Source organism: Squalius cephalus (genome assembly GCF_949319135.1).
Source record: "Squalius cephalus genome assembly, chromosome: 6".
NCBI lineage: Eukaryota > Metazoa > Chordata > Actinopteri > Cypriniformes > Leuciscidae > Squalius > Squalius cephalus.
Window position 1 is genome coordinate 41,279,489 of NC_137127.1, and position 25,978 is coordinate 41,305,466.

Below are 25,978 nucleotides of genomic sequence, written 5' to 3' on the forward strand. Positions count from 1 at the left end.
AGTCAGATGCTCCTGCGTAAATATAGCAGTCAACCTGCAGAAGATAATCTTGCCAACCGTTCAACTGCCACAACGGCAGCACAAGTCACCAATCAATGGAAGCTTGTTCCCATCACGGAATAAAAAATATAATTCCGACTTTTTAGCTGACAATATTATTTTTTTGTAATTTCGAGTTTAGATTTTGGACTTTATAACTTGCAATTACGAGTATATTATATATATATATATATATATATATATATATATATATATATATATATATATATATACAGTGCCGTCGCAGGTGGGGTGCGAGGCCCTGTGCGAACTTGAAATGCGAGGCCCTGCTCTTTGATGTGGATGCTCAGTTGCACATGAATAACAGTCACACGGACGGATGTACCGGTAGCTGTTCTAGTTCTATTGCACGCATAATCTCGCTGCAATACGTTTTTATCAAGTAGAATAAAAAGCTATGACTTTTTGCTATTTATTTCAGAGGGAAAAAAATGGTCCAGTGGTAGAACTTTCGCCTATCGTGTCAGAAGTTCTCGGTTCTAGTCCGCCCTCGTATAGTATTTTTTTTATCGTATAGTTTTTTCCCTCATCAAAACCGATTATGTTCATCAGTGGTTGTATATCAAGCAGGGACACATCTGTGTGCATTATGTTTGGTGATTTCACCAGAACGAATAGAGTATCCGCAACGGATTGAAGCGAGCGTCTGAGTGAAGACAGTGCGGTGTGTGCGCGAGCCACACGAGAAAACACTGTATCCGCGCCACTGATCACAGCGGCAACGAGCACTTTGATCTGATTAAAAAAACATTTCAGCGCTAGATTGTTTCTTATTTAATAAATGAACGAAATGAATGCTCTGCCAGTTAACTGGAGATGTTTTATTTGTAGAATTGTTATATTCGTGCTGCGAGATGTTTTAAAAAGTGGTGGGGACAAAACAAACAAAAAAAAAATGTAAAAAAACAAAAACAAAAACAAAAAAACAGCAAGAATGCGAGGCCCCCTAGTGGCGCGAGGCCCTGTGCGGTTGCACAGTTCGCACAGTGTATGCGACGGCTCTGTATATATATATATAAAGACTTCAGACCTCTAAGTGCCATCTGAAATTTTCTTCTAAAATGAGCATTTTTATCAAGCTTGTATATTTAGGTTCAGTAATTTCACTTTCATGACAATTATTAGGTAATTTTCATTGCCATTAAAGTGAAATAACTGAACATAAACATACAAGCTTGATAAAAATGCTCATTTTAGAAGAAAATATTAGATGGCACTTAGAGGCTTTTGCATCTGAAGTCTTCATTCATATATATATATATATATATATATATATATATTAGTGGTGGGCCATTATCGGCGTTAATGTGCTGCGTTAATGTGAGACTCTAATCGGGCGATAAAAAAATATCGCCGTTAATCTATTCTCAAAGTTGGGTTGGGAGCTGGGTCTATACTACGCAAGCTATGATGACTTTCACCTTGATATTTTAGCGCGGATTCGGTTCGGTGTTCGGTACGCATTTTCAAACCGAACGGTTCGTTGGAATATTTTTCCTGCCGACCAAAATTTCGTTATTTCAAATGTAGGCGCGTTGCGCGTGGCAAGCGCAAGAGATGCTGGCACGACCACAACATTGTCCGACATCAAATGGCAAACGTAATGTAAGCGGAACGAAACTGAGCTACTCGTTATTGTGTGGTTGACGGACCGTTGTTTATCAGTTTGGACCAAAGCAGCGCGAGCCGATCTTGATTAAGCGACACTGTGACTACACGGCGCTAAGATCAGAGGTGTCAAAAGTATTCACATTCATTACTCAGGTAGAAGTATAGATACTAGGGTTTAAAAAGACTTCTGTAGAAGTTGAAGTATCAACTCAAGCTTTTTACTCAAGTAAAAGTATAAAAGTACTGGTTTCAAAACTACTTAAAGTATAAAAGTAAAAGTAATGTAAGGAAAAAAATGCCATTAAGGACAAAAGCTTAGGCCGTGCCACAGGGGCCTATAGTGCACTACCCCAGCTCCTCAAAAAAACACATTTTTCTAAAGGCCATAATGACTATAATTATATTAAAATGTTGATGTTGAAAAATTTGGGATGATTCACTAGGCTACCTGTTTCAGCCGTATATATGCCCATAGAAAATTAATTTTCTAAATAAATAAGCTAAATAAGCTGAGGAATCAGGAAATTAATAGGATAATGTATTAAGGTTTTTAGTCTATATTGACCTTAACAATACGTACATTAATTAATTCTGTAATGTTACAAATAACTAATAAAGACATGGTGGCAGTTTAACAGAGACTTAACTTTACTCCGCTCATAGTGCAAAGCAATAGTGCAATAATGTCTTGTTCCTTGCTTTTTGAAGAAGCCAAACACATGTCTGCATCTTTCATTAAAGGGATATAGTTCACCCAAAAATGAAAATCATTTACTCACCCTCAAACTGTTTCAATCCTGTATGAATTTCTTTCTTCTGATGAACACAAAAGAATATATTTTGAAGAATGTCGATAACCAGACAGTGGATGGACCACATTGATTTCCATAGTAGGAAAAAAATAAATACTATAGAAGTCAATAGCTACCATCAACTGTCTGGTTATCGACATTCTTCAAAATATCTTCTTTTGTGTTCAGCAGAAGAAAGAAACTGGTTTGAAACAACTCGAGAGTGAGTAAATGATGACAGAATTTTCATTTTTAACTAAGTGACCTAATCATTTAACAGAAATTAACTGTTGGCATATGTTTCACATCAATACTGTCCAGTTTGTCCTGTTGGACACGACACACAGCAATACTGTCAAGTGTCACTTGTGACCACTGCTCTGAGCCATGTTTTCAGTGTCCTAAGAGCACTGAAACTTCTTTCAGTCCAGCTGATGAGACTGGGATGATTTGATCAACAGGCCTCTCATTTCAACAAGACCAGCCTTCAACAGACCAAGCAATGTTATTTTTTCATGTTTTATGGGGACTTTCCATAGACATAATGATTTTTATACTGTACAAACAAACTGTATATTCTACCCTTAAACATCATCACATTGCCTTCACCATACCTAGAGATTGGCATGGTTTTATTTCAGTTAGCCTAATAGCTAGTTTGATTTGCATTGAGAGATGATCTTATGGAAAGTACCCCATGCCAATCTCTAGGTATGGTGAAGGCTATGTGATGATGTGGGGCTATTTTAATTCCAAAGGCCAAGGAAACTTTATCAGGATGCATAGTATCCTGGATCCATGAAGTAACTGGCCTTTAAAAATAAAAATCTGCCTGCCTCTATGGGAATTTAACATAGGGGTGTCCAAACTTATGCACCCTGTATTTTAAGGAAGAACATTTATTTATTTACGATACATTATTCATTCACAAAGAAAATTGGTGTCCTTAAAGGTTGGATTTTTCCTAATTTTTTAAATTAAGGCATTAAGTTCAATTTCCAAAAGATGATTTTTTATTCCTCTTTTTAGTCAACTTTAGCATGGGTGTCTAAACTTATGCATAGCACTGTATATCATTTTTTTTGTTTGTTTGTTTTGTTTTTCATAATCACAAGTTTATATCTTGCAGTTCTGACTTTAGTCCTCGGAATTGCATGTTTATAACTTACAATTCGGACTTTTCCCCTCACAATTGTGAGTTGATATCTCACAATTATGATAAAACATGTAAGTACTATTATAAACTTGCAATTGTGAGAAATAAAGTCAGAACTGCAAGATATAAACTCGCTATTGCGAGAAAAATTTTAGAATTGAGAGATAAAAAGTCCCAATTACCTGTATCAATCTGTATCAATCAAATTGTCAATCCCTAACTGCAAAAATATCTAAACTAAATAAATAAATTAACTTTTTTTCTGTTCTCACAAAATAAACTGTATAGTTATGTGTAAAAGAAACGCAATAGCAAGGTAAAATAAAAACACATCTAAAATATGAACATGGCATAATGTTCAAATGAGGGTACATCTATATATAATATAGCTTATTCATGCTATTTGAAACTACAATACTTCCCTGTAAAAAAAAAAAAAAAAGATGTAGGATTTACTTGGAAACAATTTTCACTAAAAAATAGCTAGTTAATTGCTAGCCAACAAATAAAAAGAAACTGCAAGTAAAACAATGAAGTAGAAATCAACCCACAAAGTATTTTGAAGTAGAAAGATTGAAATAGTATTTTCTTGTAAAATGTACTCTAAACTGTAAAAAAATCTAAACATTATCATGGTTAAGTCATTCAATTCAGCACTAATTTTCATTGACTTGAGATTCACATCAATGATTTTAGAATGTATCAGCCAATGAATTAGTTGTCGGCTAGATTTTCGACCTTAGTTGTCGATATCAAAATCCATTATCGGTTGAACTCCATTCCAGTTTGTTTGTGATCAACAGGTATTGCTTGCATTGCTCCACTCCAGCTAAAGCACAAAGAGCCATCAACAGTCACAACACCTCTGTTTAATACTCAAACCTACAGGAGAGACTGCACAAAATGAAAAAGAATAAGAAAAAAGAAAAAGAAAAATGAAAGCATTTGGTGCAAAAAGACAAGACACCTCTCTGGGACTGTAGAAAAACAGAAAGAAAGTTTAAGAGAGAGCAATTCAATAGTGTATGTCTTATTTATGTGAAGCGGGCGGCTGACAGGCCGCGCTGTTGGAATGCAGAATACGTCTGTCGGTTCTCCCCGGCGCCATGGCAGGAAAGAAGGATCGGTATGAGCTGTGTAATATATGGCCTTGGAAAAGTGATCTCCTCCAACAAACTGTCACCAGAGAACTGGGATGGAGAGGCTGGGAATTCCATTGTAGAGCAGATTATTGATTTATCAGGCGCTGTCACTGCCGCCTTCTTGTTCTCCATATCAGCGTGTTATCCCTTCCCCTCGTCAATTTACTCTAGACATATGAATTATAACTAATCAATGCTCTTCACTGTAGTCTAAATGGGAAAATAGATTTTCTTTTGTTGTTCCTACATGGTCAAAGGAAAATATGTGACAAATGACATATCTTTAGACATCTAGGGTCAAGAAACATAAGAGTGGGGCGACACGTGATTTTTTTCTCTCGTTTTTATTTCTTTCTTTGCTCGCAAATGTAACGGGTGGTAAATTATGAGGGCAGTCGGTACTGCTAAAATTGGCATCATTTACAGGAAACCTACGCAATGGATTCTCGTGATGAGCGTCATAAAAAAAAAAGGGCCACATAAAGATAATGGACCCCTTTGATAGAAGTTGGGATAGAACAGATAGAAATCTGTTGACTGGGGTTCTTTCTTCTTTTCCATCTCGTATTTTCCTGACCCTTCATCTTGCATGGTAAAATGAGACCTTTGTAGGGAAAAATCGATATTCATCTGTTCTCAACTATAAGGGAGAATGGGAGATAAGATAAGAATCTGCAAGAACTGATGCACTCATTTCAATAATTGTGTGGCAGTCTAAGACAATACATGACCTTTTTAAGGGGTATTTAAGCTTCATGCATCTTTATTGATCGGACTGCCATTCGATTGGGTGTGTACTTTTTACACAAGGCAACATAAAGTCTAGTATTGACGTGCGATATGGAAATATAAAAACTGGGTAACACTTTATTTTAATGGTCCCCTTTGAACATTCTTTTGACTGTAAGTAACTCTGCAATTACATATCATCTAACTCTCATTAAAGTATTAGTAGACTGCTAAATATCTGCTAACTCTTTATTGTGATGGTCCTCAAACAGACATTCTACTGACTATAAGTAACTTTGCAACTACATGTCAACTAACTCTCATTAGAGTATTAGTAGACTGTCTGCTAAATATCTGCTAACTCTTTATTGTGATGGTCCTCAAACAGACATTCTACTAACTATAAGTAACTTTGCAAGTATGTGGTAATGAACATACACTGTTTTGTTATTGTGAATAATTCTAGAAACTTTATTATATGAATGGTATCAATTTTTAGAATAGATGGTGTTTATCAAATAACACTAAATACTAAAAATGTTATACAAACATTTGTTTACACATGCACCTTTTCATATTTTTATTTGGATTGAAACATAACAGCCTAGCAATGTTGGTTGAAAATGTTCTGATTCTTTATGATTGTTCTGTATACTTGTCTTCTTTAGTACTTAAACAGTTGTATATTGTTTAATGAGTTCTTTTTGTTATTAAAAAAAAGTTATTAATTAATTCATTATTTTTTTAACGTAACTCAATATTGTAATAATGTATGTACTGTATACTGTGATTAAAGCTTCAGCAAAGTCTAGTGTATCTTGGACGATATGTACACTTGGGATTTCCATGACCAAATAGGTATAACGTCAGTAAAAAGTACATAAAGTTTAAATATGGCCATATTTCCCTACCAGACTCAGAATAAGTAAATGGTTAGGGCTAGAATTATTATTATTATTTGTTATATAAATAAACTCAAGGTCCCATTCTATTCCATTATCTGTTCCATTCCATATATATTTATGAAGAGCATTCTCTCCATTTACTGTCCTGAACATTCCCCTTTTCCCCTTTATCCAACTTACCAATTTACAATCCATTAGTGATTCAAAACTAATCCATCAGTGATTCATTTTCCGTCAGAAATGTCAAAACATGCGCAACTGTGCCACACACAGTGAAGCATTTAATGAATGGGACTGAATGTATTTTTAGGTAAAGTTAACAGCAGTGATTAGGTTTACAGGAAATGCTCAAGTTCATTTCTGCTCAGAAGTTACTCAAGTCAAAACAAATGACATCATCGCATGTTAATAAATTTATGGACATGAAGTTTTCAATTTCATTCAGCCTGTCTGCAATTTTTGTTGAGAACAATATGAAAATCGGACTGAATTTTCTATGTACTGTTGTACATTTTAACAGGTTGCTCTAAAATAAATTCTAAAAATAAGGTATCTAGAATTATTCACAGACCAGACAAAATACTTCAAATCAATAATGATTTTTTAATCAGCCCTTCTCTTAAAATTGGCTTAAATATGAGGTTTATTTATACAACTTTTTTGGTAAAAACTTTATTTGAAGATGTAGTACATATTAATACATGCTGGTAAATAACACTTTATGCTGTAAGTCATCTGTTAATATTATTATTTTAATGTTTACCCCAACATCTGAACGTGATTTCAGCTGAGAGGGACCCAACCACCAACCTAAGTGGAACACAATTTCATTTCAGATGCTGGCTCCCCTAAGAAATATAAATGCATCCTGCCTGATAGTGCTGATAATTTTCTTTGTTGTTTGTTGGTTTTCGGTGTGTGTATCAGTACTTTATGAACATTTTCAGTACATTTTAATAATACTGTGATAATATTGATAACCGCAATCATTTTGATCACTCTAATCGTCAAATAACATTTTCATACATTTTCATCTCTGGTCAGTTGTATCATAATCAAATGTAACTTTGTCCCAAATGGCTTTGTGTTCTTGCAGTTTTGGGCTTTGCGGCTACCCCGTCAAGTCTACAGGTCTGTGATACCTAGTGTGATCCAATTGTGAAGGGTGCTCAGGAGCTACTATGGCATCAGGGCCTTTGAATAGAAAGCACAGGCCTACCTCCCTCAAATTTAGACTCTTTCTAGTTAAAGAGAATCCAGTTCCTGATGGCCCTGCTTTCTGTGGCCAAACAGAGTGGAGTTCTGAACAGACCCGCCCTATGTACATATCCAAAGGCTTACTCTTTCAAGCCATGATACCTAAGTCACATTCTTCCACTTTGGAGGGGTCTGCTGAGAGAAGGCTGGATCTCAGAAGGGAGTGAGATCAGAGACACTCCCTCTGCCTGCAGCCTTCAAAGCGTGGTCTGATAACTAACTTGAACCAGGGAGTTCTGCTTCTCAAAACAAAGAGACCGAAAAAAAGGCCCAACAGGGAATGCTTTGGGGGTACAACTGTGAGAGGAATACAGACTAGTGTTTTTCTGTCTTTCTCTCCCTCTTTCTTTAATAAAAATACATTTCTGAATCTCCAGGGGAGCTGTGGATACTCTGTGCACACCAACCGGTTTCCCTGGCAAGAGTTGTGAGAGGTCTCTTACCAAGAGAGGGCTGTGACATCCATGGCCAGGCTCAAAGACAAGGCCCCTCTCCAAACGGCCCAGTTGACCATCTCTGGGAAACTCATGCCTGGCTTCCAATCCAATCAAAGACAGCAAACAAAAAGATCTGAGCTAAATGTTCCCCTACCGCTGGCTGGCCAATAAAGCTGTTTGCATTTCATGAACTGAGACCTCAACCAATGCACTCCACACAGAGAATCATTTCCTTTAATCATTTTGAAATTGCACAGCAGTAGCTGCCAGCAGAAATCAGCTCTTGCGGTTTTTAAGTGCACTTCAGATTGCTCTGTTCTTAAATGTCTAAGAGAAAGTCTAAAAGATTCAGAGTGAATCCTGATATGGGGTGTGTTTCCCAAATAAGAACGTAATATGCTACTTAACTACAATGGTATGATGCATTGTTGGAGAAACTAACTAGCTAACATGGCTGTTTTCCGAAAGTGTTGGAACTTTGTCGCACATCCGTCATTCGCACCGCATTGGTTAGAACCCTTGACGTCATGCAGCCGGTGAGTGATGACTTTCGCTAATTCATGATTCAACCCAGATAATTGCTGTAAATAATGAACACAATATCAGAGGAATATTTTAATCATTTTGATCTCTGTTGTTTTTCTTCATTTCCAGATGTTTCCTGTGTACTGCTTATTTTGACAAGTCTACATGTCATACTAAGAAGAAATGATGCTTCTAACAACAGATCGAATATGATTTCGGGAAACACCAAATTGTTTAGCTATGTTAATACTGACATAACTTTAAACTGTAGTTAACTAACACTGCTTTTGGGAAATGCACTCCATTATTCTTTGGCAGTACTGAGACTATCTGATAACAAAGTAAATACAAACTTTTAACAAACTATACAAACTGATAACCAACTATAATATTGCTATACATGAAAAACAAATCTTTTTAATACTCAACAAAGAGTGAGAAAATCGGCTTAGTCATCATGAATAAAAGTGACTTGTTTGCATTTTCTTAGACTTACTATGCATGATTCATCAGTTATTCCAAAACATGCCTTTTTATTTTTGACGATCCAATCCATTCTCATTGAAGAAAATCTAGTCACACCCTACATTTTTCTCATTGAATGTACTGTTTCACTCGCTAATACATAAGCGAGTGGAAGCAAAATAGATTGTGAACAGCGTTTCACGTTGGCTTTGGTGGCAAGGTGCAATAAAGGTTAATTCATTTTATCGTAACCTCATTGCGCATGGACGCAGCACCATGACAGACTCATGAGATCGCCCCCTGCCAATAAGAGTGAAAGATCCTTGGGTGTCCAACAGGGTGATGAATGGTGGCCATTTGTTATGTGGAGGCCTGGGAAAAGCTCTGCATCCCAATGTCTGCTGCCAGGAGCTTTCCTTTGTCTCTCCGACAGGCCTTCAGAATGGGCACACAATGAGTGGAGCAAGGTTATAGCCAAGCGACGGACAAGGACGACAGAAAAAAACAAAACAAAAAAAACAAAACGAACAGAACAGTGTGTTCATGCGGGCTGGCAGCTAATATGGAGACTCTAAGAAAAGACCGGATGACTTTAGGATCTTGTTTGCAGTGTTCTTTTTGATGGAAAGAGAGCAGAAAATGCAAGGCGGAATCCATTCTTCATGTAGGAGAGAGAACACGAGCGAACACCTCTTCAATGTTACTGTTTGTGAAGCGAAAAACAGGCTTCCTAACCACAGCTATAATACATTTACTGCCCGTAAGAATGTTACATCACACACACACTAAGTGTTCGTTTTTCTACAAAAAACACCATGGGCAGTGAATAGTGAAGTACACAATCCCATCGGGTACGCCAATAAGGCTATTATGGCCATCGCTCGTGGGGAAACTGTAAGCAAAACTAACAATGTGTTTTCCAGCAAGCAATTGCGCCTCTAGCTCCACACTGCATGCTTCCGTGGCTTGTGATGATATTTTGGAGGGAAGCCAAGGGATTACTAGGGAAAGAAATGCGTTTTTTGCTCTTGTTTCATGAAGCAAAGCGTTAAGGGCACTTTCCCATGTAATGGAGACAACTTTGGGGCTACATTTTAAGGGAAGGAGCAAAACATCATGGGAATACCTTTAACTGCATTTACTTTTAATCAGTAACATTAGTAGGAGGCAATCTTAGGGTGGGCATTTGGGTATGCCGGTTGGGCATAATATCAATATGAAATATAGAAATACAAATAAACTTTTCACTCTAATGCCTAATGTTTCCACAACGCTGCTTTGTACTTTGGTGGTTAAGAATTGAGTTACAGTACATCTTTGTACGGGAAACGCACACCAGATCAATGCTAATCAAATAGATGGAAAGAGTTGGCTCTATTTAAATCAGCCCAAATAATTTCAGCAGGGCTATTATAGTTAACTAAAACTAGAAGAATAAAAAAAACCATAAATAATTTACAATTACTTGAATAAATGTTAACAGAAATGAAATATAATATAAAATATCAAATACAATTATTTTCAAAATGTACATTTTAGCTAGTTGCCAAAGCAACATCTAATTTTCATTTAACATGATGTACTAAAAGGTCTAAAACTGAAATAAAAATTCATAAAATTCATATGAAAAAAAAAAAATACAACAAAATGATTAAAACTTTAAATAAAATTAAAATGAGAACATAAAAAAAAAAAACTATTAATATCAATAAAAACTATAAAAGTATCTCCATGCTAAAATAAGACTGAAAACCAGCATTTAAATGTATTCAATTACTCACAGGCAAACTGCAGGAGGGCATCTCGACTCAGGACGATGCCAATGCTGTTTTCAACTCTGCACTGGTATCTTCCAAAATCAATAGCCTCACTCGCATTGTGTATTATTAAGTTCCCATCAATCAAACTGTAGTGGAAATCTGCTTCAGCGTCCACATTTGTTCCGTTGATCAGCCAACTGCAAAAGCAATGACTCAATTAGAAAAACAGAATCAGTTATTAGATTCTGAGGGATAAACAAATAAATAAAGATTTATACACTGAGGTAACTAATTCATGACCACTATGCAGAAAATGCTTCTACTTTAGCACTTTTACTGATTGTGTAATGTATGCAACATTTTCCTCGAAAAATGATATGTGTATTTGGGACTCTTTCTGCTGATGGAATATAGACATCACATAATAGCTGAAGGAGGAGCTGATCAGGTAGCACACAACCTGATGTGTGTTTATATCTTAGGCATGAATATCAATCTAAATTACGACCCAGAACTTCAGTGTCTGAGAACTCAGTAAAGAGTGGATCATACAACCTCGCTAACACTTGTATTTATTTATTTATGCATAGGCCTATAAACATTCAGCAAATCTTCCAGGCGGTAAACAGATACATTGATGAATTGCTGTCTGTTTCCTAAAGGTTAGAACTTCCGTGAGACTGTAGCACATGCTTGGAGAGAATTGAGTAATATGATGATTCTAGCACATTATATCAATTCTGACTAGGAATCCACATGAGGAAAGTCCAATATTTGCATCATTAGCATTAGTCTAACAGAAATGCCACTTAGACAGGATAATAAGGATTCACAGTAAAGCTCCAGAGAAATTAAATGTCATTTATTATCCATTTAATAAAACCTTATCCATGATAATGAAATTAGTAAACCGTACCTGTAGGTCGGAACAGGGTTTCCTCTGGCTTCACAATTCATTATCACTTTCTTATCATCTGAATCCAGGGAGAAGATTGCATCATCTGGCTCTTGAATGAACACTGGACCAAACTCCTCGCTCTCTGGGGTAAGATGGAAGAAGAAAGGCAAAAATGCAGTTTTATTTCATGCATAAACAAAATTAATCTAACATAATAATAATAATATTAATACATGACCTGTATGACACACATACATTTTTTTCCCAAATCTTTATTTTATTTTAAGTCTCATTGTAAGCAAAATGAGTTAAACTCATTTATCCCAATTTGCTTACAATGATACTCGTCAATAACAGGATTTTTTTTTATTTGTATTGTGTTCGATCAAGCACAATAAGACACAAAAGAGAAGTCAATTCAGTATTGTCATGCAGCGTGCCAGTACCGAATTGAGTTCTCTTTTTAATTCTTATTGCACTTGAATGGTTTGAAAGCACTTGAATGACTGATTGGCTGATCATAGGATAGGCCTACAAGTGGACTATCTTCGGTCGGCCACTCTCTCTTGCTTCGCGGAGCTGGGGAGCGGAACCCAGAACCCAGATCATACATAATACAAGGACAAGATATGCGAGTAGTCCGTGGGTTCAAACCCTGCAAGGTTTTGCTCTACTGTCTCCTTTAGAAAGACACTTCTGCTGCCTTCAAGTCCTCCTGGGAAGTTCCAACTTATGAGTTCAGAAATCTTATTAACTCAAAATAAAATTGCAGCTGTATAATCATAACTTGCTGGGCAAGTTCATATTTCTTTCTTTCTTTGTATCTTCCCGACAAAGACTAGCCAGTACAACAACAACAACAAAAAAAAAAAAAAAAAAAAAGAAAAAAGAGAGAGTATTTAAGGGTGTAAATGATGTTTTTATCTATGTGTTTTATTATGATTAGGCTACCACAGAGAATGATGGGAAACGTAGTCTTTTAGTCACATATTTGGCAAACTTTATTGCTATTCCTCAACAAAAAATTACAAAAAAATGCATACAAACTAAAATGTGCCATCAACGCTTTTACAATAATAATACGCCATGGATTTTTTATTGACATGCCCTCAACTGAAGAACATAAAAACCATGCTTCCCTATGGAAATAATGCCATAGTGTTGATGTGTACTACATACAGTATTTACACGACACCCATGTAGGGTAATGAATTTGGATATGTGGTCTATATATAGGCTATGTATGTCGGACACAAAATGATGTTTTAACAATGTAAAAGAGTTTTAGCTCATTCTACCAGTTGGATCTACACGGCAGACGGTCCACATTAGAAATCCTGTAAACCGTCTCATATATTCAGCCCCCAGGGTGAACTCGATAACATATCTCAGTAGAATAACTGAGAGTCCTTCCAATTAGTAACACTCAGGAGATCTGCTCCGTCGGTGCTCAGTGAGTTTATGCTGAACACTGGGACCAATATTAAATCTCAAATTGTATAACAAACAAATGGGACATGTACAATGTATGCTTTGATATAGTATATGCTTTTCTTGGATATTTATTATGCTAATACCTTTTTTTTTTAAATATAAATATATGTTCCATGCTAAATTTTTTTTTTTTTGGGAGGGGGGCAGGGGGGGGGGGTTATCCTAATACCAACTTTTGGGCATGCTAATACCATGTTCTGCATTAGTACGATTTTTTTCATGCCAATACCATGTTTTTTGGACATACAGTATACCATGCTAATACAATATTTTTGGATATTATTATTTTTGCTAATGCAGTGTTTTTTGTTTGCTTGTTTGTTTGAATATGTGTCAAACCAACGTTATCTCACGACCAATTCGTACAAATTCGTACGATTTGTCTAAACCCCAGTGATGGGTAGGTTTAGGGGCAGGGTCAGGGGTAGGTCAATCATACGGATTCGAATTGGGCAACTTGTAATATACGTTTGGTACGGTATGACCAAACTAGTTTTGGTCATACTGATACTTTTAAAAAAAGGTATCATGCTAATACATGCACTAACTAATGTTTTTTTGGACATGTACTAATTTTATTTTTTATTTTTTTTACATGAACCATATTAACAATTGTTTTTGGACATACACCATACCATTTCTTACACTATATCTTGAGTGTAATACTGTCCAATACTGAGGTTTGCTAGGTCTGTGGTATTGTTCTAAGTAACATGTACATGCTAAGCTACATGCATATGAATATCTTTCAGTATCATGGTATATATCATAGTATCATGGTAGTACAATCAGTGTACCACAGTACCGCCACAGTACTTTTTTTGTAAGGATAAAGCAAGTTCATGAAATTATCAGGGCTGCATGAACGGCTCTCCGCCCCCTGTTCAACATCCGCTATGCAATGGCTAAATCTGGCAAATGTTTTTGAGCAGGAACAGAATTAGACAACAGAGATAGAGAAGAGATAAAGGACCTGTGGGCACAGAGTTCACACATAACCTAGTCATTTGCAGTGGCTTGGGAGTGAGCTATCTAAGCTCTGGCTCTATTATTTATGCTCTGTGCTGCATGCATAATAAATCCCAGTGTGTACAGGCTGCAACATCGCCACTGTCTCGAGCTGCTCTCTGCCCAGGTGTCAACCCACCAGCCTCATATCTGTGGTTTGTGTAGCCAGGCGCTTTACACAACTGTTGAAGGTCTCCAGTACAACCTGCATCATTACCAGGGCAAAAAACACATTTCTTATACATCACAGTCTATTGGCATATTGACCAGAAAAAGTGTCACATCCCCACAAGAGAGAAGATCCGAAGGGAGGGAATACATTTGCTACGAGCCTAGCATTGAATTCAGTGTAAACAACATACAATACAGGTAAAAGGCCAAGTGACTTTAATCAAGTAAATATATTATTTAATATAGCTGAATCAACTTAAATACATTAATTAATATATCACCAGAACTACATGAACTAAGTTAGGTAGAAATAACTATTAAAGTAACAAATTCCTGGTTACCATTTTTTTGCAATGTGTTGTGGGTGTTTGTCATGCTGTTGCTATAGTTGCTAGGGTGTTCTGGGTTGTTTCTAAGTGGCTACGAACTGGCCCAGGTGAAACAAATCCATCCCCAAGCCTCTATGATATGCCTCTATGATATATGGGCGGCACCATCTTGGAAAATCTTGGTAAATCCTAACCCCGCCCACCTTCTGGCCATTCCATATGGTAAAGGACGCGAGTCCGGTTATTCTGCAAATGGAACAGCGCACGTCACTCAGCTCGCTCTGCTACTCCGGTTATCTCTGTATGTATATTTTAGGCAACAATAAAACGAAATATGTTATAAAACACCACACTAACTCTTTTCGTTTTCATTTAAAGAAATCTTAAACATTATAGCCACACAAAGGTGGTTCAGGCAACGCGTATTGAATATATTCACTGCATATAACATTAGCCTATTTATAACAAAACGAAATATAAAACACAACCCTGCCTCTTTTCAATTTATATAGTATAAAAATATTAAACATTTTAATATGGTCCAGGCAATATGTGCATTTGTACTAAACAACAGATGTTGCAGTAAACAACATTACAGATCATCTTCGTTGTATTAAAATTTAAAATGACAAAACTCAACCCAGTCTCTTTTTGTTAATTTTCTGTTTTATCAACATTAGCCATTATAAAAGTATAAGTAAAAGGTACAAGAAGCTATACAAATAAAGCAAACAATTCAGTCAAACATACAAAGTCAGCGCTCTAGTCTAACCATACAATGGTAAAGTTAAATAGCTTATAAAGCTATGAAACTTCACTTAGCCCTCAGCCAAAACGATTGGCCAGGGAACAAATTATAGATTCACGAGACCAAAAATCGCCTGTTAGATATACACAAGACGAATTATATCTCATGTTTAACCACTACAGAGACGCCAGAGTCAGCGGCAAACGTCAGAACGACTAGCCGAGGAAAAGCTGTTCCAGGCGGGGTACATGAGCGCCGAGCGCCCGGTGATCGTCTGGATCTCACAACCTGGATAAAAATTTTATAAATCTTTATAAATAAACCACAGATTTGAGCTTTAAACAACTACATTCTCGCCTGAAAAACTCTTAAAACTACATATCATGATACAAAAACAGTAGTATTATATTTCAAGTGTATATTAAAAAATGGCGCTTCTTATGTTGTCATTCTCCTTGGCGCAGCCTATGCTCGTTATCAGCTGTCAATCAAGCTGTCAATCAAAGTTAACCACGCCCTTATTTGTCATACATTTTATATCTAATTACAATCTAACTCGTTAGTTAGAAAAAAATTCACCACCCTCACAGTTGTCAGGCACTCGGAACCTATCGAAAAATACAATAAAAGTCCATGGGACCAACCTGTAAAAACATGAATTTATGCTGTGAAAATGGACATTTTAACATGGTGGTCTATGGACATTTGCTCCCTTTTGGGACCTGCCCCTAGCGGATTTTCAAAGTATTGCAGTTTTTCGCACTTCCGGGTAGGCTTCATTTTTCAGATTAGAATGTTGCCACTTGGTTTAGACCCGTGTTTACCCCGTGTCCGACCCGAACCGTACCCGACACAGTTGGATATTTTTCACCCGTTTGAGCAAAATTTGCGGGTACCCGAACCCGTGCAGGACTCTGCTCTGCACTGTTAAAATTAAAGGTGCTTTACAGGCATCTATGACTCCATGAAGAACCTTTAACATTCCTTTCCATTGCACAAAGTCTAGTGGAAAATATTCAGATTATTACAATGTTCTTCACACTAAGAAAATGATGGTTCTTTTATGAACTGTTCACTAAAAAACTGAACTGAAATAAAAAATGTAGGTAGGTTTTACTTTTTTAAACAATTTTCACTCAGAAATTGCCAGTAAATGTCACAAGTAATTATAAAGAAACTGCAAGAAACTGAACTAAATCTGACATTTTGAAGTTTTAGAAAGACTGAAATAGTATTTTCTTGTAAAACGCTCTCCAGTAATGTTTGTTATAATCTGACTTAGAAAAGTAAGACTAGTTTCTTTCTTTATCAATTGTTTTCTTTCTTTTCTTTCTTTTAAGTCTGATCGCTTAGAAAGTAACACACCTATCGATTTCAGACACATGATTTTATGTATTGTGTCCATGGCACATAAATGATGCCTCAGTTATGATGTCTTCAGTTACACACACACACACACACACGCACGTACGGACGTTAAAAACATCCAACATGTAAGTGACTTTAAACAATACAATATGATTTCACATCTACCTTCAAAACGAACCCTAAAAATTGTGAGAGAAGAGACCCTCATTTAGTCCATGCTGCTAAGTGCAAAACTGAATTCGACCAATTTGGTAGTCAGCTGTGTTTTCAGTGCATCTGTGCAGACAACAATAGAGTATCTTTATATAAAGCAGTACTTGATTCACTAACACTCGGTCCTCTGGTTGCCTCTCGGCTGACTGTGGGCCTTTGAGATTAAAGAGCGCTCCCCCGCACAAACACTCCTACTCGGCCCATATGCTCCCTGGCTCGCTTCCGTCTCCTCAACACCAGTCATTCTCTGTGAATTATTTACAGATCTGTGTAGCTTGGACAAGCTTTGTGTAATTGGGGATCATTCTCTGACAGAGAAACACAAATGTCTCAGACACTACAATAATAAGGGATTTTTGCATGAATACAATGTGACATGTTTTTGTAGCTATATGAAGTCATGTCTGACATAAAGGCATTACACACACGCACATCAATATGAATTATAAATACACTTGCATTTCCATTCAAAAGTTTGGGATAAGTATGTTTTTTTTATGATTTTGAAAGAAGTCAAGTTAAAAAGGAGTTATATTTCTATTCACGTGAGGAATGTCACAACACACAGTGCATCGCACTCTGCTGCATTGCCACAGACCAATCAAGACCACCGAAAGTGTCCGAAATGGACCTTGGAGCATTGGAAGAAGGTCGGCTGGTTCGATGAGTCCTGTTTTCTTTTACATCTCATGGATGTATGAGTGTGCTGTTTAACTGGGGAAGTGATGGCACCAGGATGCACTGTGGGATGATGACAAGGGGAAACACTGGGTACGGTCATTCATGTGGACGTACATTTTACACATGCCAACTACCTAAACATTGTTACAGATCAGGTACATCCCTTCATGACAATGGTGTTCCCTGGTGGAAGTGGCCTCTTTCAGCACGATAATGTACCCTGCCATGGTTTAAGTAACATGATGAAGAGTTCAAGGTGCTGCCCTGGCCTCCAAATTCTCCAGATCTCAATCCAATTGAGCATCTGTGGGTTGTGCTGTACCAACAAGTTCGATCCATGGTGGCTCCACCTCACAACCTACAGGACTTAAAGAGCCTTACTTACTTAAAGAGCCTTGCATGGTCAAGCACCCTCTTACATCCAGGATCTATTACATGCACACACCCCTGATCGGTCTCTAAGGTCTTCAGACCAAGACCTTTTAACTATTACCAGAATACATCTTAAGACAGAGGTGACTGTGCTTTCTGTGTTGTGGCTCCAAGGCTCTGGAACTCTCTCCCTTTAGCATTGAGAACTATGGTTTCTGTGGAATCTTTTGAAAAACACCTGAAGACACATCTTTTAATTATCAATATGGTTTAGCGTTTTATTAAATGTTGATGGTATTTGATAGTATTTGTACAGTTGTTATTTTATTTTATTTGTTTTGATTTTATGTTTTACTGTAAAGCACTTTATGACCCTTCCTTGTCTGTGAAAGGTGCTATATAAATAAACTTTATTATTACTAATGAAGGATCTGCTGCTAACGCCAGATAGTATACACCTTTAGGGGACTTGTAAAGTCCATGCCTCTGTGGGTTGGCACTGTTTTGGAAGCACTCAGAGGACAGCAACCCCCCACCACCGATTATTGGTAGTTAACATACACAAAGCGACACATAGATCTCACGTTTTGGGATGTGATGTGGTTATATCAGTATTTGCAATTCTAGCAAAATATTGTACCTCACTGCTGCATTACCACCTCACCATCTGTGTTCATATATATCTTGCCCTTTCTCTGACGATTCAAGCCATCACCCAGCACAATGAATTCAGTCCCTCTGTGTGCCAGCCCTCAGGCACAATGCTTTTTACTGCTACACAATGCTTTTTACTGCTAGTGTAACTACATTTCATAACTGCTTCAGACATTTAACAATCTCAGGAAACTTTAAAGACATTTGGTGATACAATTACAAGGTTACAATTACAAAGAAGAGAAATCTTTCCTTCAGATCACAGAAGCAATTGACCTGGTAAACGCTCAGACTACATTGGCTTTATCAAGACAATCAGCATGTGAGTTGTTTGTGAATCAACATTCATCTCTGATCCACTGATTCCTGATGTTTTGAATCCAATACAATGTCAATACATTTATGGGTTACACTTTATTTTACAGAACGTGTACTTACAGTGTACTTACCCAAGGAAGTGCTGGTAATATACGGCAACTACATGGGTGAAGGTTAGGTCTAGGGTTAGTACCTAGTTATAACTGTAACGGAGGCCAGCTAGTAGACGCTGTGCGAGTAAACCTCACTCCTCTGATCTAGCGACAGATGGTAGTGGCTGCAGTGTTTAGCCTCCTTGTTAGAGTGCCTGACTCTCACACCAGAGACCAGGGTTCGAGGCCCGCACAGAGCGGGGCGAGTAGGACCCGGGTGGAGGGGTTACATTGATGACGTGACCCGGATGGGAGTGAGGTTTAGGGGGGTAAGTGTAACGGAGGACAGCTAGTAGACGCTGTGCGAGTAAACCTCACTCCTCTGATCTAGCGACAGACGCTAGATGCTGCAGTGTTTAGCCTCCTTGTTAAAGCGTCTGACTCTCACGCCGGAGACGAGAGGCCCGCACAGAGCGAGACGAGTAGGACCCAGGTGGAGGGGTTACATTGGTGCCATGACCCGGATGGGAGTGAGGTTTAGGGGGGTGAGTGTAACGGAGGCCAGATAGTAGACGCTGTGCGAGTAAACCTCACTCCTCTGATCTAAATAGACAGTAGAGGCTGCAGTCTTTAGCCTCCTTGTTAGAGCGCCTGACTCTCACGCCGGGGACCCAGGTTCGAGGCCCGCACAGAGCGGGGCGAGTAGGACCTGGGTGGAGGGGTTACATAACCCAGTTATTGTAATTGCAATAATAAGTACATAGTATGTACATTTGCAACATGACTATAAAATAAAGTGCGACCCATTTATGCCTCATCTGTATGTCTATGTAAACATTCAGTATATTTACAGCTCAGATGAAGTGTATGTGCCGTGTAAAACAGCTCTATTAAATTTAACTACATCTCTTACGGTCAGTGTCATGTACTCCGGTCAGTCGTATTGAATAATTATTATAAACATATAAAAAGAAATAAAAATCCATTTACAGTCTATTTTACCTAATTCAACTTAAATGTTAAGTTTAGTTGCTGCCTCACTTTTTAAAGTACAGTATAATCAAATTGGCTGTAGAAGTCAGTTCAACTTTTTTTAAAAATCCTGTATAACTTTAAACCGATAAAAATATTTTGATGAGTTAAAGCAATGGAAAAACATATGTTGCCATGACTTATTGATCATATCATTATTTACAGTGTATCATATTATAATACCATTGGGCACATTGATATATACAATGATGCAGAAATTCATTCATGTACTTCAAATAATACCACAGTACTACCATGTCTAAAAAAACATTTTTGTTACTAGCTCAACTCCACAATCTAACAGAAATACAGGCCTTTAACCTAGTTTTGGAAGCTGAGACAGCATGCTATTTCTCACAATTTAGAAATTATCAAGTGGCTGGAAAAGGCCTTTGTTCCTCGGGAAGAGAGGAAACAGTAATCTGTGCAGTCTCCTGTCAGCAGACTGGGTCTCCAGTGGGAAATAAAACACTCTTTGGAAATATACATTAATCAGAGGTATGGCAGAGCTGGAGGACAGGACTGGTGAAGTAATTTGTTGTTGGAAAAAAGCATCAAATAACTTCCTACTGTAGTTTCACCCCTCAAATTTAACAGTTCTTTAACAATAAAAAGACAGTCATCATTTAAAGAGGCCATGTGATCCCCTTTTACAAAGTCTTGATTTTGTTTTTATGGTGTACTAGAATAGCTTTTCATGCTTATTTTTCCACATATTTTACATTGTTGCAGCACTTCTCTTCCCAGTCTGTCCGTAACTTGCTTTCCTTCTGAAAAGCTCAATGTGCCCTGATTGGTCAAATGGACCAGTGTGTTGTGATTGGTCAACCGAGCCGAGCGTGTTTCAGAAACGTGCCCTTACCATAATCACGAGTTTCAGAAAAAACAATGTAAAAAACAAAACAAAACAAAACAAAAACACATATGGCTTCAGAACACTTGTAATATATCTTATGTAGTCGTATGATTCCCTAATTCCTATTTGATTGCTACATTTTTCCTTTTCGTTTCCACAGAAGAAAGAACATCATACAGATTTGGCACAATGATGACTGAGCTTTAATTTTTGGTTGCTCATGGTTAACCATGGTTGGTTAAATTTCTTTAAAACAAATAGGCATGGAAGACTTTTCTTTCTATTAATCAAAAATAAGTGTGTTTGGGAGGGGGCAAGACCGTAGGATGCAGGAAACCATTGCAGTTTAACTCTCTTATCTTTCTCTTACAGTTCTTCTGGCTGTGTGACACAGAGATGACCAACCATCAAAAGCATCCTTTCAAATTAAACAAAATCCTCAATAACAAGGGCCATTTCTTCAAGCGAGAAAAACCTCGCCAGAGGCGACAGATTTCCTGCCTAGCGAATGCCTTTGAGAGTTTAATCAACCGTTCGTTCTCTCACTATTAAACAGGGAGTGCTCATGGCAGTACACAATTTCACAGATAGGCTATGACATGTTTGAGTGCACATCATGGAGCCTTTGTATATGTCTAGCAATTATAGTAAAGTGCCTCGGTCTACTCTCTTCTATTGTACAGCTCGGTTTGAGCAGGTACAGACTGTTCAGGTATCACCTCAAACAAGGTCTCTCCACTGGCCCACACTGTAATTATAATGAGCAAACTGTGGTGTGTTACCTTAGAACAGAAAGAAAACCAAGTCCTGACAGTTTATGTGAGGACAGTAACAGGGGTTTAGCAAATAAGCACTTCGAACACAATGGCGATGGGCAGAGCTGTACCAAAGAACCCAATGTTCATACCAACGTGAATGTCAGATACAGTAATGGAGAGTGATTTCATGCCTAAATGGCTTGACAGTTCTGACAAAACAGCAGGTTTGGTTCACAATCACGTCAACTGTATTTGAGCTAAATGTTGTGTTGACAGCTTAATACAATCAAACATTATGGCGTTTATAATCATGGTAGCCAACAAAAAGTCCAAAAACTTCTCCAAACAAGTTTTTTACTGGACATAATAAATAACTGCATGTATAAATGCTACAATAAACCAGAAACAGAAATTGTATAATTACATAAAATAAGTAAAAGGTAGTACAATTCTGGTGGATGAGCAATTACTGTATCCTCCTTTTGGCATATTGTAAATGCAAGACCTGTCAATTTGAGCAATCAATGCAATCCAAGCATGCCCTAACTGTAAAAAAGGCGTCTGATTGTTCTCTACACACCATCCCTACTCACCATACCTGAGATTAATTCTTAAATACACCAATTAATGTGTGTTGAGTAAGTTCTTAACTCAAAAATGGCTTCAAACTATTTAGGGCCAGATTAGCTAACAGCTTGCGCGGTAACACTTTATATTACGACCCGCAAACAACTGCGTAAGTAAACCGTAATTACGGTGTACGTTTCTGTAATTATAGTGTACTTCCGTGTAGGTATAAGGGAACAATATGTTAAGTTTTGGGTAATAAAGGGGTAACAAGCAGATAAACAACCTGCAAAGAACTTCGTAAGTAAACCGAAATTACGGTGTACGTTTCTGTAATTATAGTGTACCTCCGTGTAGGTATAAGGGGACAATATGTTAAGTTTTGGGTAATAAAGGGGTACAACCAGATATACAAGCAAATTATTTATAATGTAATTATTTTAAAACTAACAGGTACCTATTCTGTTAATATATTCTAGGCAAAAATTGTCTGTTGTATATAAAAGTTTTTATCACATTTCTGGCAAAATATGTTCTTGTGCAATGTAGTTACAGGGTAATTTTGACAAGTCTTCTTCCACAAACAGGCGCTGCACAATATTTAGTAAACAGCATGTTTATTGCTTGGAAGTAGCTCGATCCGGTTTAGCAATTATCATGTCGTCCTATGTTATTTAGCATGTTTGGGCGAATCGGTGGGCGGGGCTAAACAGGCCGTGTTGAAGTAGGCGTTGATCTTCTTTTGTGGAGGCGGTGTTTTATCCTCTTTGACGTCATAGTTCCCCACTTTGAAAAACGAGTCGTTTGCTGAGCCTGATGTCTATAAAAGCTTTTATTGGACTAACAAGGTAGTTTTCAGTTCTGAAACTTACAGGATATTATTATAGTATGATGATCTCTTACATGTCAAAAGCTCAAGGAAATTTTGATTTCTCAGTTCATCACCCCTTTAAATAACACTTGCCTGACGGCTCATGCTACTGCTAACCCGGACGTCGAGGTCACTTCAGAGGTTTGGCAAAAGCACGTAAAAGTCCTGGCAGAAAGCAATGCATAAAGATAGTGTAACGACGCCCAGTTCCAGGAATGCACTAATATTTTGTTGGTAGTACCAGTTTGCAACAATTATTAGTTAACACTAAGTTGTCAACACTTCGTCGTTACACTACATCCTTATGCATCGCTTTCTGCCAGGACTTCCCAAACCGGCAGGGTTTGGCGTCGACGGGTTAGCAGTAGCATGAGCCGTCAGGCAAGTGTTATTTAAATAAACTCCTGATGTACTTCCAAACTTTCCAATGCCTCGTTTTATGAGTACAGAACCTATTTGTACTACTGTAGAAGTTTGGTACCATTCTGGGCATTATTAGTGGGGTAATTTACGAGATAGATCCTTGGATCCGTTAGCGCCTGCACTAAGCCATCTGCCTGATATCTCTAAATAAGCTCTAACTTTAATAATGTTCGACCGAGGGAAAAAAGGCTTCTGGGGGGTGTTTGGCTCGATGTCATGGTGCCAAGGACCCTACGTTGATTTTACTCCGAACCATCCCTCTAACTCAATAACCACTTGATCGAATCAAAGAGAGATTTGGTGATTCGAGTTTTCAGTGATTTAAGAGCTAAAGTTCAAGAACTGAGAGTGAATTTTTAACTGATTTTTTTAAGTTGATGAGTCAAGAACTGCTTTTATCGATTCAGTCAATGAAGAGTTGTTGGCTCTGGAATCACTTCGACTGATTCAATGAGTTATTTTTGAGAAAATGATCTGACTGCCAACTTCTCAATTCTATTCATGCAGATTTGCAATCAGATTGGCAAACCCACTTGACTGAATAATCACAATTTATCATTATCACAAGCCATTTATGCATTTTCAACTGTGTTATATTCTGCTGTCTGGGCTCACAAATGTAGTGCAGGGGTCTAATAAAAAACATCTAAAGCACAATGTATGTCTACTTTCTTTCTATACAAGAAAAAATTACTCATACAGGTATATTCAGTCATATACAGTAGGCTGTTATTTATTCTGCACGCCACACATGAGAAAATACCGTAAAAGTGTTTTAGATGTAGGAAGGAATAATTACTGCTGCCCACACACTTTCATATGCTTTTATAATATTCATCTCTAAAACTTTTGTGAGGTCGCTTTTGTATCAGCTGCGAGATCACACTGAGCTGTGTATCAGCAACTGCAAATTTACGCAGTGAACAAAAGTTGTGAGTTTTAAATAGTACCAGCTGAGAGGTACTGTAGAGTATGTGAAAAGGACGTTGTATCTATCTATTTGCGGTGCTGTGCAGCTTGTCTAAGGCAGCTTGTAGTCTCAGTATGGGGTGACGGTGAGTGTTTTATGATTTAGCAGCTTGATAATGTCAGAGAAATCAGTCATCTGAGAGGCACTCTGTGATCCGTCAGCCTCAACGGGAAAACAGCAGCCCTATGTACCCCCCATGAGCTTTTCAGCACTACAATTCAACGACAACCTGAAGAGTGCAGGTTACACGGAAAGGAGACATCTCGCTGACAATTACTGCATCCTCACAGTGTGCGAAGGAAGTGGCGCATACCTCATTTATGTGACGGCTCTGTTCCGGCTCCCCCGTTGTCTCCTGGGTGACCCCTAAACCGTTGGAGTGTGGTGATCCGGAGAAGATGGCGGTACTGACTGCATCATCTCGAATGAGACAGTTCCCGTGACCCCGATCTGACCCAATCAGACTTCTTCATCTGTTCCTACTGAACCACGAACGCACTCTTAAACACTTCTCTGTAGCCAAGGACAACACAAACTCAATAACGTCTTCTTGTTTGGTGACAGTGGTACGACGGTTCATGTATGTTGCTGTGCTGTACGTTGAATGCACCCCTTTTTGTTCCAGTCTATCATGTATTTTAAATATTCCCATTTCTAAACAACATGAAACCAACACAGACTGTGGTCGCTTTACTCATCTGTCAGACAGTCTCGTCCTGTCTAAGTGGGCAAAATAAGTTGCAAAATGGACTTCGAGTCAAAACTCTGGCCATGTGAGAATAGCTAATGATCAGCTTTAACCAACCACAAACCATGTAAAACTAACCAGCCTAGCAAGCACCTTAATATGGTTTTAGTTGAATTTCCCGCAGTGGTTAATGTGTTCAGTGTCAAAAACACTTGACCCACAGTGCCAACAAATATCCTTCAAATAACCCAAACAGCAGAAAAATATTTATTTTCATTGGCGGATCTTTTTTATTTGTAAAGGTCTCTTTCATAACACAGCTTTCTCGTTCTCTTGTGAATATATATTTCTCCCAGTGACAACAGCATCCATCAGTAGTCAGGCTGACAGAAGGCTGGGAGTTTGGGAAGTGCTGAGATGTTTCAATGATCACTGTTCAATTTCCGTCTGGCCGGGGTCTCCGTCAACTCTAACTGAACAGATACATGATTCATTGGTGAGATGTCTAGGTCACTTTCAATGTTAAACAAGACTCCAAAACACAGCCCTTGTCTGTTAGGCTCTGACAACTCAAATCAGGTCCTAAATGCCTTGCTGGTTAGTGATGGTCTGGGACAGGCCTAGCTGTT

At 37.8% G+C, this 25,978-nt stretch overlaps 1 protein-coding gene across 4 annotated transcripts in view; it reads right to left on the minus strand.

The window, feature by feature from the left end:
- Window positions 1-25,978, minus strand: part of cntn5 (contactin 5) — a 303,188-nt gene that overhangs the window by 108,537 nt on the left and 168,673 nt on the right. For all 4 annotated transcript variants that reach the window (XM_079874344.1, XM_079874343.1, XM_079874345.1 and 1 more), the window contains 2 exons: window positions 11,755-11,878; window positions 10,860-11,035 (listed from right to left, as the gene is read on the minus strand). In XM_079874344.1, the coding sequence (XP_079730470.1) occupies window positions 10,860-11,035; window positions 11,755-11,878 (300 nt within the window). The remainder of the gene's footprint in view (window positions 1-10,859; window positions 11,036-11,754; window positions 11,879-25,978) is intronic.